Source organism: Sporisorium graminicola, chromosome SGRAM_11 (genome assembly GCF_005498985.1).
Source record: "Sporisorium graminicola strain CBS 10092 chromosome SGRAM_11, whole genome shotgun sequence".
Taxonomy (NCBI): domain Eukaryota; kingdom Fungi; phylum Basidiomycota; class Ustilaginomycetes; order Ustilaginales; family Ustilaginaceae; genus Sporisorium; species Sporisorium graminicola.
This window is the reverse complement of record NC_043721.1, coordinates 286013-299383: the sequence shown is the minus strand read 5'-3', so window position 1 is coordinate 299383 and position 13371 is coordinate 286013. Positions and strand designations below refer to the sequence as shown.

Genomic DNA, 13371 nt, shown 5'->3' with positions numbered 1-13371 from the left:
ACATGCAATGCTCGCTGTTCCCCAGAACGTTCCTCCGCACAAACTTTACGATTCCCTCATAGCCGTCACAGCCTTCACGAATGCAGGAACAACGGACCCCTCGCGTTGGAAGCCGTTTGCGCACATGGCACGTCTGCGTGTGAAATGAGCAAAAGAGTGTGCATTGACTGGGTGTCTTGTACATTGAGCAAGTGGGGGGTCAAATGCTCACTTTTTGAACCCGAAAACATTCTTTAGCCGCTTCTTCTCCTTGCTCCTCATACTCAGTTCCGACGTCTGGCTGGGCGAGGGGCTTGCGCTCCTGCCTATTGCACCATTCCCTGCCCCACTTTCCGCCGCGAGGTGCGGGGGGATGCTCGACGCCTGCTGTTGCTGCTGCTTTACCGTGGCCGGGTGCGCGTGTTGCTGAGCTTGAGGTTGCGACGGCGGGACGCGGGACTGGAACCTGCGGTCGTACGCCGACTGGTCGATGGGCGAGATCGGGGACGCATAGCCCGTGTGATGCTGCTCGCCATTCCCCTGACCATCCCGGAACGCACCGTGCTGCAGCGACGCCGTCCGGATCGCACTGCGATCGTTGAGCGGTTTGGAAAGCTTCGACGCGCCTGCTGGTAGCCTCGCCTGCTGCTCCCGTTCCCGCTCCTGCTGCTGCTGCTGGTGATGATGCTGGTGGTGGTGGTGGGGATGGCCCCCAGCTCCGCGCGACGCAGCCTCCCTCGCCCCTGCCTTGCCGAAAAGCTTCAACACTTCGACAAACGACTCCGGCGTAAACGTATGCGAAGATCCGATGTACACATCCTTGCCCAACCTGTCGCTCATCTGGTACGCACTGCGCATCTCGCTGTATGTCATCCCGCCCGCTAAGAACAGCAGCACCCTCTGGCGGTTCTCGAGCCTCTCGATGCCGACGTTGCTGCCGCCCCTCGCTTTCTGGTGCCATGTGGGCTTTGCGCTGCGCAGGCTGCTCGGCTGCGTCCTACCCGCCCCGCCCGCCGCTGCTGCGCTGGAAGTGCCGCTGCTGCTCCCTGCCGAAGCACCGCCCAACCCGACCCGAGCAAGAGCGGATGTTTGGACGGGCAGCGAAAGCCCCCCTGTCGCGGTCTCCGGCGGCGCATCGCGGACGTACGGATACGTAGCCTGCTCGAGCCTGCCCGCAAAATGATCCTCCACCATGAGCTTGACGAGCGGCTGGTACCTGCTGAGCTCAAACTCGTTCTCGCCAGGTTGCTGCTTGCGTTTGCCCTTCTTAAAAAACACATCCCAGCCGGAACTCGACGGATCCTTCACCACCTGCGTCCCCAAGTGCACCAAGTTGTCCACCGCCTCCATCTCGTACCGCCCCAACCGAGCATGTTGGAACAGCCTCTTCCTGTCTTCGTCGGGGACGCCATCACAATACATGATGTACAGCGCGATGATGCGCACCTTATCCATGTTGGAAATGCTCCTGTCATCTAACAGGGGCACCATCTCTTCGACGAGTGTTTTTGGCTTTTGGCCTTCGGGAGTGAGGCGCGTGGCGCAGTTCTGCTCAACCATGGCTTGGGCGGGGAGCTTGGACTTTTCGAATCTGTTCATGCAGTCCTGTGCCATGGTGAGATGCAGGGATAGCTTGTCCTTCATCTCTTGCATGTGGGGCAACGAGGCGAGCATGTCGCGCATGTCGTTGAGCGACGAGTTGGGGTCGGCGAAAGCGCCTTGGTCGCCAGCATGCTGCTTGAAGTCTTTGGTGAGCTTGTCGATGGCTTCGGCGATGTGCAAGTGACGGATGCCGGTCCAGACATTGTCCTCGTCCGAGAGGACGGCTTCCTTTTCTTCGCGCTCGCCGTCGGAAGTGTAGAAAGTGTAGTGGTACCGCAAGCCGTCTTGAATGGGTAGCAAATCGTTGCACATGGCTTGGTAGGAGAACTCGTGCAGGAAAGGAGCGACCGTGTCCATGGATCTGTCTGTGATGAAGAGAACACCGCGAGGCCTGCTCGACTCGACCTTGGGTTCATTGTCGCGAATGTACTGGTCGATGGCGGCTTGAACACGGAAGGCGAGCTTCTTGGTGAAATGTTCACCCACGGCGGGACCATCAGAACCGGCGCCGGGGAGGCCAGAGTCATTGTTGGTGCCTCGTAGCCGCGCCATGCGTGCACTGCCCTGGTAAATGTTTGCAGCAGCGGTTTGCGATTTGACAGCATCCTTGGATGGCTGAAGTGGACCGAGTGGTGGATGCGACGGATTGTAGTACCGGATCAAAGGGAACTCGTTGAGTGTGACACAGACGTTGAGGATGGCCTGTGTGGAGAATTGAAGCTCTTCCTCAATCGCGCGCATGGCTTCCATGGGGTCTGGACCGTACAGCCCTCCCAGGGGCTGGAAGAGGTTGAGGAAGCTTTGGGGAGATTTGAGCGAGAAGGACTGTGCTTCAACGGCCCAGAAGTTTGTATAGAGCTCGATGAGCTGCCTCAGCTTGGGTTCGGCTGGCGAGGAGGTGAGCTTGTGTACGAGTGCATCCGAGAGGCTGTCTACGAAGAAGACATGACCTGCAGCGTAGGTGGGTTGCCTTCCGGGCTCGGATGGAGCGAGATCGCGGATGATGCGGTCGACATTTTGGCTGGTCGGCGTAAGGAGGTAGCATGCCTCGAGGGTGGACTGGGGAGCTCGGGAGAGCTCAATGTTGTCGACCTGTGCTACATTTTCCTGGAGAATGTCGTACATCTTGAGGACCGAGTTGAGAAGCTCCTTGGTGAACGAGTCGACGACGAGGACCTTCCATCTTGACGGTGGTTGTACGGAGCGAATGGTGTTGAGGTAGCGATCGCGTAGTGTGGTGACGAGTGACTTGGGCGGCATGTTGAGCAAGTGGTATTGGAGGAGTGGAGCAGCCGATGAGGCCGCGCGAGAGTTTCAGTGACGATGACGGTGACGGTGATGGTGGTGAGCAAGAGTAGAAGGAAAGGAGTTCGAGTGTGATTGTCGAAGTGTTGGTGTGCAACGTGCGAATCGGAAAGCGGAACGGTTCGAGTTTAGCGTGGGGTTCGGGATTGGCGAGTGCGCTGTGCTGTGCTGTGCTGTGGTGTGCCGTGCATTGCTTTGCTTTGCTGGGTGTTGGTCTAAATTGTGCAGTGCAGTCACGTCAATGCTGTGTGTCTGTCCCTCTCTCCACAAAATCACACTGGAAACTGGCCCCTGCGAAGCGCCTTTACGGAGCGGTGACCTCCACAACCGAGTAAATAGATTTGGGTGTTAAGGTTACAAGTTGCACACATTTCTGCTCTTGCTCAGTGAGCTGCAAGCACCAATCGATCACACTGAGAAAAGCACCACACGTGACTTTAGTCGGATTCCTCTCAACGTATGAGCGCGATTGATAGACTCTTCTGGTGCACTGTTGCTCGTCCCGCTTCTTGCCCCACCATCATCGCACTGAGCCTCCACGAATCTTTTCTCGGCTCTCAGTGCACAACCACATTCTCGACCCGCCTTCCTGATCGGGCCCTCTTTTCGCACACATTATGTCGTTCTTCGGCTTCGACACGTCGCTCCCCGGAGACAGGCGAGCCAATCGTGCCAACCACGCTTCGCAAAACGCCTTCGATCCCACCTTCGACAACGACGAGTCACTCGATGCGAAGATCAAGGCGCTTGCCGCTGGTGCACAGGAAGACGTAGAGATCTACACCTGGGGCCAGGACGGCTACGACGGGCTTGGCGATAAGCTCGACGAGTCCGGCGACGATCTCAACGAGGATACCTTTGGCGACTTCGACGCTGGCAAGGATTTCGATTTCGGTCATTCCGCTCCTGTTGCACCTGCTCCTCAGCAGCAGCAGTCCAAGAGCAGGTTCGACCCCTCCAACAAGTTCGCCGCCAGCCTCGATGATTTCCTCGTCGACCCCGTTCCTCGCTTCGGCGCTGCTAGGGTTGGCGGTCAGCAAACCTCACAGCCACCACAGCAACAGCAACAGCAGCAGCCACCTCGAGCTCAGCCAAAGACGCTCGAGGAAGTTGAAGCAGAGATGCTCGCCATGCGTGCTCAACAGCAGCAGCAGCCTCCTCCCGCCACAGACAGGAAGCCCATGACTGTCGAGCAAGTCGAAGCTGAGCTGCGCGCTCAACGCTCTGCCCCCAGTGGTCCACCCATGCAGCCTGGTCAACAATCTCAGCAGCCTCAGCAGCCTTTGGGCCCTCCTCCTCCTAGCATGGCTGCTCTTCTGCATTCCCACCAACGCTCCGACTCTGCCAACGCTCAGCGCCTGGCCCCCGGCATTCCTCCCATGGGTCCTCCTGGTCCCATCCCTCCTCCGCTCGGTCCTAACGCTGATCCTGCTGCTATCCAGGCCGCACAGCAGCAAGCCCAAGTCGCCCACTTTGCCCGCATGCGTGCGCTTCTCGAAGCCATGCCCCCGCTCGTCCAGCAATCCATCCTCTCGCTGCCTCCTCCCATGCAGTTCGACTCGCTCGAAACCGTTGCCCAAAACTTCCCCAACCTTCTCGACCCTTCGCAGCGCGAACGTGCGCCTTCCGCCGAGCAAGACGCCGTGCGCTTCATGATGGAAAAAGCTGGCGCCCAGATCGCCGAATTCGAACGCGTCGAGGCCAAGCGCAAGCGCAGGATGGACAAGATCAACGCCATGGCCAAGTACAACGGTTTGATGTCTGGCTCGGATAAGGATTTCATCACGCGTATTCAAATTTCGCAGCTCATCACTGCTGATCCGTATGCGGACGATTTCTATGCGCATATCTACTTTGCGCTCCGGGGCGGTCCTAGGAGGCCGGGCATGCAGCCTCTGCCTGCACCCGCCGCCGCCGCCGCCGCTGGTGGTAACGGCAACGGCAGTGGTGCTCAGGGCAAGGGCGGAAAGGGCAAGCAGAAGCTCAACAAGCAGCAGAACGCCATGCTTCGCATGCAGCAGCAAGTGGAACGCATCGTTCAGAGTCGTAAGGAGAGGATGGAGAAGAGCGCGTCTGGTGCTGCGCTCGAAGGCGCCCTGGGTCGCGTTAGTCTCAGTTCCACCAAGAATCCGCGACAGATGCTGCAGATCTCGGCTGATGCTGCTAAAGCCAACAATAAGGACTCTTCTTCCGGGGCTGCCACGCCAGACGCAGGACACGCGAGGGATGCGGTGCGCCAAGCTCTCGAGGGTGCTTCGCTCGGCGGCAACGGAACCAATGCCGGCCTGAGACGCGATCCGCTCACCAAGCACGAGGTGCTTCGCATTCTCGAGAAGCTTTACGATCTTGTACTGCAACTCGAACAGCTGCGTCGAAATGCTCCCCCTCCCCCGCCAGCCGACATCCACCCGGAGGACGAAGCCGCCAGTGCGGCCAAATCCGCCTTTGACGCGCACCAGGCCGACGTTGCCAGTGTGACCAACACGCTCTGGACCGAACTGCGCGTCCTCGAGCCGCTCGAGATCTCGGACCCGCACCCCTTCGTGTCGCTCCTATCGTCCGCAAAGGGCAAGCGACTGCTGCCCCGCGCGCTGCGTCACCTGTCGAGCGAGCAGACACTCACGGCGCTGACGATGGTGGTGGCGTCGTTCGAGTCGTTGGATGTGGTGCAGACCGGTCCGCTTCTCGACGATCTATCGGATGATCCGAGTAAGGTGGAGGCGAGGCGGGATGCGGAGCGGCAGTCGGAGGTGTTTGCGACGACGATTGTACCGAGTATGATGGCGATGGCGAGTGGGGCTCCGATGCGCATTGTTTCGGGCATGCTAGCCTTGTTCGTTGAGAGGAACGACCCGGTGCGCGTCACACAGACGAGGCCCGGTGTGGCGTTTTTGACCATCTTCCTGTCGAGGGCCGAGACGCTCAAGCAGGCCGGCGAGGTGCCCGCGGACGAGCTCGAGCAGTTCAAGCAGATCTTTGCGCTGCTGTTCTCGCGGCTGACGGCGCAAGGCAAGCTGCCGACGCTGTTCCCCTCGACGCGCACCAAGATGACGCTGCCGTTTGGCGTGAGCTACTACATGGGCAGTGGGCTGGGGCAGCAGCTGAGTGCGCAGACCGTGGGCGGCAGGTACAGGAATGTCGATCTGGAGGACGAGCCGACGTGGAACCTCATGGCTGCGCTGGCGATCGGAAGCACCATGGAGCAGCAGCAGGTGCTGGTGCAGGAGCTGCGCGAAAAGATCCTCGAGAACGTCATCTCGGCCAAGGAGTGGGCCAAGAGGAACCCGTTGGGTGGAGGAGCCGGTGGCGACAACGACATCAACCCGGACATCAGGATCAGGAACGTCAACCTCCTGCTGCATGCGCTCAACCTGGATGCAGCCCAGATCAGCGTCTAAGCAGCACCACAAGCGTGCTCCCTTCGCCACCGCCTTGTTTCGGTCTCGGTCTCAGTCTCGTGTGGAACGTACATTTATCTGTTTTACCTCAAACGCACCCGTGTCCTCCCCCCCCCCCCCCCCCCACGCTCTCGACGAGCGAGCAGAGGGATTCGGGGTTGGCTGTGTACAATGTCTTGTCAATCGATCTCAAAAGTAGACACCCATTTCTTTCGTGTGTATCAAGTGTCGGGCGTGAATGTGATTGCGTCTGCGTACTGCGAGTGCCATCGAGATACGAAATGGTTGTTTTCGATTCGAGAAAGACTGAACTCAGGCAAGCAGATCAGTAAATGAGCCAGAGCTGTGCCGGCCTAGTCTCGTCCGTCCACTCCAGCTTGTCCACGTCATAGTCAGCCCAGTCTTTCTGAGCGTCATTCTCCAACGGACCTACAACGTCCACCTGAACACTATGGGCAGCCCCCCCGTCCCCATCTTGCCGGCCAATTGAAGCCACCACTCCGACAAAGTTCATCACAGCGGGGGTCGACTTGGCCGGGTCCAGAGCGAGATCTCTCCACAGCAGACCCATACCGGGACGGATATCGGACCAGGCGACTTCGCTTGCCGCTGTGACGTGCCTTCCGATGACGATGGAGGGTTTGGGACCGCCCAAGATTTTCATCCATGTGACTGCTGGGTCTATAGGGCCTTGTTTGCGACGAGTGGGACTGCCCAAGTGGACTTGGTAGGATCCGATCTCGACGAGGGAGGGTTCGATGGGGCCGTCCATGTCGGCGGCAGCAGCAACGGCAGCAGGAGAGGCTGCGGACACGAGAGGAAGAGCATCGCGCTTCCCAGAAATGATGGAGCCGACGCTGATGTGCTCGTCCTGTTCCACTTTGACCTTCTTGCGCGGTGCCTCCTCGTCGAGCTGCTTGTCAGGTAGACCGTAGTCAAGCTGGCCAACCTCGGTTTGGCCAAGGCCTTCCTCGCGATACACGTGGTGATATTGGCCTTTCCGCTTGTCCTTGCTCCGTTGACGCTGGCTGCTATCGTCTTCCCTCCCTCCTGCTGGGCTCTGTGAGGCTACTTCGCCTTCAGCTTCGGCTTGGAGCTTCTCGACCTCTTCGTCGTAATACGTCTGGCAGTCGATGTGGCGAATCGATATGCCTGCCGGAATCTCTCCGCCGTATGGTGCTTGGCCAGGCTCCATATTCTCCACCCTTATCCTTGGCGGCGGTGGCTGCGGGGGTGCGGGAGCATCTCCATTCTCCGCGTCACCCCTTTCCTCGTTGCGCTTCCTCTTCGTGCCCTTCCGTGCTTCGCTAATGGAGCTCGGAGCGCTTTGACTTGGACCACCCAATGGTTCAACAAGACCAAAGCTGCCGTCTCCAGGAGGCAACCTGTTCCCCACGCCTAGCGCGGTAGCAAAAGCCTCCAAGGCACTGGCAGCTGCGAGGCCAACTCCCTTAATCTGCAACATAGGTTCTCGATCCTCAATCCACAATGGGGGTTGGTGAACAGCGTCGGTACTGGCAACGTCCTCGCCACGTTCTCGTCGAGCGGCGCGGTCCTTGGCTAGCTCAAACTGCAGCAGATTCTCTGCATCACGAGCGAGCTGCAGCTTCTTCCTCCTCATCTGATTGCGACGCTTGGTGCGGTTCGTGCCTTGCCCCGGTGGATGCGGATACGATAAGCGCGCCGTATCGACAGAGGCTGTGTCCTGTTCTTCTGCGACAGTCCTGCACCGTTCTGACTGAAATTCGATCTCTGATGGCGCAGAGTCAGAGGAAGACGAGCCTTCAGAGCTGTCAGATGAATCGGACTTTGCCTCAGAGTCCGAATCAGCGCTGGCCGAAGAAGAATCTGTTGAGGCCGAGCTGGAATCGGAATCTGAGTCGGAGCTGCTGCTGCTGCTGCTGCTGCTGCCAACACTGCCGGTGTTGTCCTCGCTGGAGGAAGAGGAGGAGTCTGACGATGATGTTGGAGATCGCTTCGTGCTTGCTGCAGTAGGTTTGCTGATCGACGCAGGCGCGACAGTCTTCTGAGCTTTCGATTGAGGAAGCGCCTGCATCTGATTTCTCTTTGCTTCAAAAGCAGCCACTGCCGCCGCCGGGAGTATGCCTTGTCCAAGCAACGTTGGCATCGGTGGTAAGGGTAGAGCCGGCGAAGTTCGTGACGTTGATGATCTCGATATTTTTGACGGCGTGCTCTTGTTGGGCTTTGGCGCTTGACGCGGCGGCAGGGAAGACGGGTTGGGCATACGAGGCAGATCGTCGAGCGCTTTATGCTGCGCAGCAACGTCGTAGGTATCGTCATCAATCAAATTGTGCACGCCGGCACGGAGCAAAGCAGCCAGACGGGTCGCCTCGAGAATGGCATCGCGTTCTTCTGGGTCCTCGGGGTACTGCTCGGAAGCATCCGAGTCCTGATTTTCGTCGTAACAATGCTCGTACGCGTCATGGTCATTGTCATCGCCAGCTCCCGGATGCTCTTCCGTCGCCTCTGCTTCTGCTGCTTCTGTGGCGGGTACCGATCGATCCAGATGCACCTCGATCGTATCGCCATCGCGGAGAATCTCTGGATCGTCAAAGGGCACCTCGAAGTTGTCCATCTGGAACTGAAGTGCCTCTGCGTTAAAGAGAGGAGGCAACGTCACTGTCCGACCTGTTCGTTGAGAGCGCGCTAGCATATGAGCATGAACAAAAGATTGCAGCTTGACGAAGCATTGTGGATCGTGCGGATCGAAGGGCGCGAGAAAATGAAGTTCTGGTAACGGATGCCTTGTGACGACACGGAGCCGAATCTTGCGATGGACGGCGCCATAGTGGCTAGCAGCCGCATCGGTAAGCGTGACAGACTCGGGAACCATGCTGGATCGAGCGGTAACGGGCGTGATCCCGCGAAAGCTGCTGTCGGACATGGTGGTGGCGGAAGAGAGCGAGAGCGTTTCTCGATGTAGTGGTGTGTATATGTACCAGATGCTTCGACAAGCCAAGGCCGGTTGCGAAACGGGGATGAAGCAAGTGCTCGGTTCTGCGGGGTCGCTTTTGACGATGAAGTTGACCGTTGGCCGTTGGCTGTGGCAGCACAGGGCAGAGATGCCAGACTCAGTCACGCAAAGAAGCTGGTATCTCTAAGCTCTTCCGACTGTGCTGTGCTGCCTTGCTGAATCATATGTGTGTATCGCATGTGATGTGAGTGAGTAAGAGAGTAAGAGAGAGAGAGAGGTAGAGAGAGAGAGAAGGCAACAGCAGTCCTCAAAACAAAAGGAGACCTAGACCTTGGAAAAGTCGCCAGAGTAGAATATTTTAGGATTCGGATTGGACCCTGAATCTTTCTGAAATCAAGACAGCAACGGCGGCCTAGCCGAACCAAGAAGGCCCTCTCGTTTTTGGCAGCAAGCAGCCCTTCTCCACTCGAGATACGGGGAAGGAACAGTAGGGAGCGCGTTTCAACTAAGCTTCCTGTTTTTGTTTCGTGAATCGACCGCGGGAAACGGTTCTGTCTGGTTTTCTGATTCTTGATTACGTAGTTGCAGCGCAGTTCCAGCTCGCACCATTTCGAATCGACCAACATCTTCTCGTCACCTCCAACAACCTTGCTCCTACCTCTCATCCATATCGTGCCTCCCTTTGGAGCCACTACGCAGGGTCGTGTTGGCATCGTCGATTACAGCATGATGTCCAATGGCACACATACTTCGTCTTCGGACGCAGCGGCATCCTCCTCATCGACAGCTCGGCAGCAAGTATCACCACCGCCGGAATGGATAGCATCGATCGATGCAGTGTACAGCCTCTTCGAAGACCACACAGCAGCTCAAAAATATCCTCAACTATCGCAAAAAGTCAAGAACGCAGTACAGCTCTGCGAAGAGGTGATCCAAGATGTCGGTCAACCACATTGCGCACTCAGCTTCAACGGCGGCAAAGATTGTACCGTTCTCGTTCACATCTTGTCCGCAGTCTTGAGGCGACTCGCTGGAAGAGGCGCTGCCAGTTCAGAGGCACCCATCCCGTCGATACCGTCGCTCTACATTACGTGTCCATCGCCCTTTCCTACGGTCGAAAAGTTCATCGAATACTGTGTATCCCCTGTCCACGGGTACAACCTCCAGGTGATCTCGGTAACGGGCGGGATGAAACAAGGCATCCGCACCTATCTTGACGGTGGAGGACGCGAACAGGTCGGCCTCTCCTCCAACGACACTTCCACCTCCAACGACGCTGTCGCACCGCGCGATATCCGCGCAATCTTCGTCGGCACACGCAGAGACGACCCACACGGCCCGCAACTCTCCTCACGATCATGGACGGACAAAGATTGGCCACGCGTTGAACGCATTCACCCCATCCTCGACTGGTCCTACCAAGACGTATGGCACTTTCTCCGCTGTCCGCATCTCGCGTCGAGAGAAACTGCGCTGGGGATGTCGCGGAGCCAGCTCGCGGAACAGTGGGGGACGGCGGGCGGAGGCGAACAAGGCGTCCCCTACTGCTTGCTGTACGATCAGGGGTATACCTCGCTTGGGTCGACGTATAACACGCTACCGAATCCCGAGCTGAGGGTGAGCAGCGGTGTCAATGAGGAGGGACAGGAAGGAGGAACAGAGGGGGAGGTGGTCGTTGGTGATGGCACAGCCAAAGGGAGGTGGAAACCGGCGTATATGTTGCAGGATGGCAGTCTGGAGCGCGCCGGACGTGTTGAAAATCCTTCGCCCGCCGCAGCTCCCACAGCATCGACATGATAGAGCCTAAGCTACATTTCTACCCAACACACACACTGCAGACACATGCAAAAGACAAAGACAAATACTAATCTTGCTTGTGCGATCTTGCAGTTCTATCGTCCCGTTTTGGCGGCTTCTTCTTCCTCACCACGTCTGCGTCTGAGCCACTATGTCACACTATGTTACGCTCTCAAAACGCGTCCGCCTGACTCTGAACGGCGCGCTTCGCCACATCCCAATACCCCTGCATCTGCTCGCCGAGTGTGTCCCTTGCTGCTTGGTCCGTAGGCGCAGCTTTAGCTCTGAACCCTCTCCCGCCCCAATTCCTCTGCCGAATCGGACCTTCAAAGATCAATTGACAGGAGTTAGAGGACCAATCGACATCGTCTGTGCTTGTCGTGAGGTGTCTGAACCCTGTGAGCGGGGTATTGTTGGCCGATGGTTCCTCGTGCGTCTCCTCGTCTTCAGAGGCGTTCTTGGGTTGACCGGGATCCGTCCAGTCGATGCGTACGGTCATTAATCGCTTGTACGCCTTCAACGCCTTGGCGCTGCCCTCGACAACGACGAGCGCCATGTTGGGGTGGAAGATCGTGACACCCGTCAGGGCGTGGTCGAGCGCATTGCGCTGGACCTTGAACTTGTGCCGCGGACTCACTAGGTGCTGCACGCGATACACCTGGCAGAACAAACCCTTCTCCTCATCGGCCTGTTTCTTCTTCTCCACCTTTTCGTGCCGCTGTTCGTCCGTCAGCCTGTTCTCGGCGTTCATCCGTTCATGTGCCTCCTTGCGCGCCGCAATCTCTCGTCGTACTCGCGCTTCGATCTTGGTCGGGTCCGAAACGGCTTCCGAGGTGAGCACGCGCATCAGGTTGGACAGCTTCACTTTGGGCGGTTCGGGTGGTAGGAGGCCCATCTTTATGCGGTCGCGCTTGTCCTGTTGTTCAGCGGCACGTCGTTGACGACGCAGCTTGCGCTGTTCGCGCTTCGTCAGCATCAGGCCACGTGGTTGCACGGCGACGTTGTCCGAGGGTGCTGGGATAGGGACCGGGTGCTGGATGTATTGGTCGATTGGGGTTGTTTCGCCGAAAAGAATCATGGGCGAGTCTGCCTCTTGTGCTCGCGTGAGCATCTCTGCCACGGGCGTCAAGTCAGGTACACCATCATACGAAGGCGACGAAAGCAAGTTGACATCCCACCACTCGACGTCTGGCGGTGCAGGTTGCAACAGCCTTTTCTCGTCACCTCCCAGCTCGTCCTGCAAACCAGCCTTGCGTGCACTCTCCTCGATGCGCCGCTTGAGATCTTCCATTTGCTGCTCGTGTCGCAGCTCCTCGGCCTCGCGCACGTGTCGCCCCGGCTTGTGAAATTGGAACCCTCTGTGCATGGAGCGCTGCTTGGGTCCTTCTTGGGTCGATGTATCGGTGGCAAGTTCTCTACTCGCTTGCAAGTAAGGGTTCGATTCAGGTGCAACATTGGTGCGACCTTTGACGTACGTGCTTGAGAGGGTTTTGAGGTTTGCTTCGGCACTTTTGGGCTTGTACGGCAGGTCGCTGGAGAGGAGAAGTGGGTGGATTCCTGTTGGCGCTTTTGTTGATGAGGCTGATGCTGCTGAGGAAGAGAAGGATGTTGTTGTTGAAGCAGCAGTCGAGGTGCTACTTGATTGAGGCGCTGAGCGCGATCCGGTGGTGGTGGCGGTGGGCATCTTGTTTTTGTGGTTGAGAGCAGCCACTCTAGCACGAGCCGCTTCGAGTTGGGCCTGAATGCTGCCGCTGCCTGCACCCGCTACAGGCAGTCTTGCTGTAGGGCTGCTCGATGTACCCGCCGTTACTGGCGATGGCACCGCTGATGCCGCCGATCTGCCATTAACAGCACTCCTTCTGCTCGCAGGCGCAAATATGGACGTCGTTGGCATCGCTGCAGGAACAGAAGTGCCGCCCGCCGGAGCAGACCCCTTGTTCGGAAGCGCACTCGTCAACGCTTGTGCTCTCGCCTTGGCCGCCGCTATCTGTGCCTGAATGCTCGTGTCTTCTCCCGTCCCTCCTCCTCCTCCTCGTCCATTCCGCTGAGCCGCTTGCGCATGCTGAGTGACGGCGGGTGGGACGCCTACGCGGTGGATGGTGGTGGATCTCGAATCAGGACGAGACCTTTTAGGCGGTGTGCCGTTTTGCGTCTCGTCATTCGCCGAAGGATCGTCGTCGTCGTTGCCGAACACGTTGCGTATTGGACGTTTCGGTGGCATTGCTTTCGATGCCTGATGATGATGATCCAGTGACGGTCGATTCGGATGGAGGTGTAAGCGGTGAGTGGGGAAGGTGAGGTCAGTCGCTGTCAGAAAGAAAAGCTCAGCAAAGTGTCAATGGGATTTTCGGAAGT

At 58.1% G+C, this 13371-nt stretch overlaps 5 protein-coding genes across 5 annotated transcripts; 2 read left to right on the top strand and 3 right to left on the bottom strand.

Annotated features, from left to right (window-relative positions):
* Positions 1 to 207: 207 nt before the first annotated feature.
* Positions 208 to 2841, bottom strand: EX895_001403 (uncharacterized protein; the record flags this gene model as incomplete). The annotated part of the gene is made up of 1 exon (XM_029882002.1): positions 208 to 2841. The coding sequence occupies one exon, from the start codon at positions 2839 to 2841 to the stop codon at positions 208 to 210; it is 2634 nt and encodes an 877-aa protein (XP_029741603.1).
* Positions 2842 to 3503: 662 nt separating this feature from the next.
* EX895_001402 (uncharacterized protein) lies at positions 3504 to 6284 on the top strand (the record flags this gene model as incomplete). The annotated part of the gene is made up of 1 exon (XM_029882001.1): positions 3504 to 6284. The coding sequence occupies one exon, from the start codon at positions 3504 to 3506 to the stop codon at positions 6282 to 6284; it is 2781 nt and encodes a 926-aa protein (XP_029741602.1).
* Positions 6285 to 6609: 325 nt separating this feature from the next.
* On the bottom strand, positions 6610 to 9189 carry EX895_001401 (uncharacterized protein; the record flags this gene model as incomplete). Its single annotated transcript, XM_029882000.1, has 1 exon — positions 6610 to 9189. One exon carries the CDS (start codon positions 9187 to 9189, stop codon positions 6610 to 6612), a length of 2580 nt encoding a protein of 859 aa, XP_029741601.1.
* A 756-nt stretch (positions 9190 to 9945) lies between these two features.
* EX895_001400 (uncharacterized protein) lies at positions 9946 to 11016 on the top strand (the record flags this gene model as incomplete). Its single annotated transcript, XM_029881999.1, has 1 exon — positions 9946 to 11016. The coding sequence occupies one exon, from the start codon at positions 9946 to 9948 to the stop codon at positions 11014 to 11016; it is 1071 nt and encodes a 356-aa protein (XP_029741600.1).
* A 172-nt stretch (positions 11017 to 11188) lies between these two features.
* On the bottom strand, positions 11189 to 13237 carry EX895_001399 (uncharacterized protein; the record flags this gene model as incomplete). Its single annotated transcript, XM_029881998.1, has 1 exon — positions 11189 to 13237. The coding sequence occupies one exon, from the start codon at positions 13235 to 13237 to the stop codon at positions 11189 to 11191; it is 2049 nt and encodes a 682-aa protein (XP_029741599.1).
* Between the last annotated feature and the right edge of the window lie 134 nt (positions 13238 to 13371).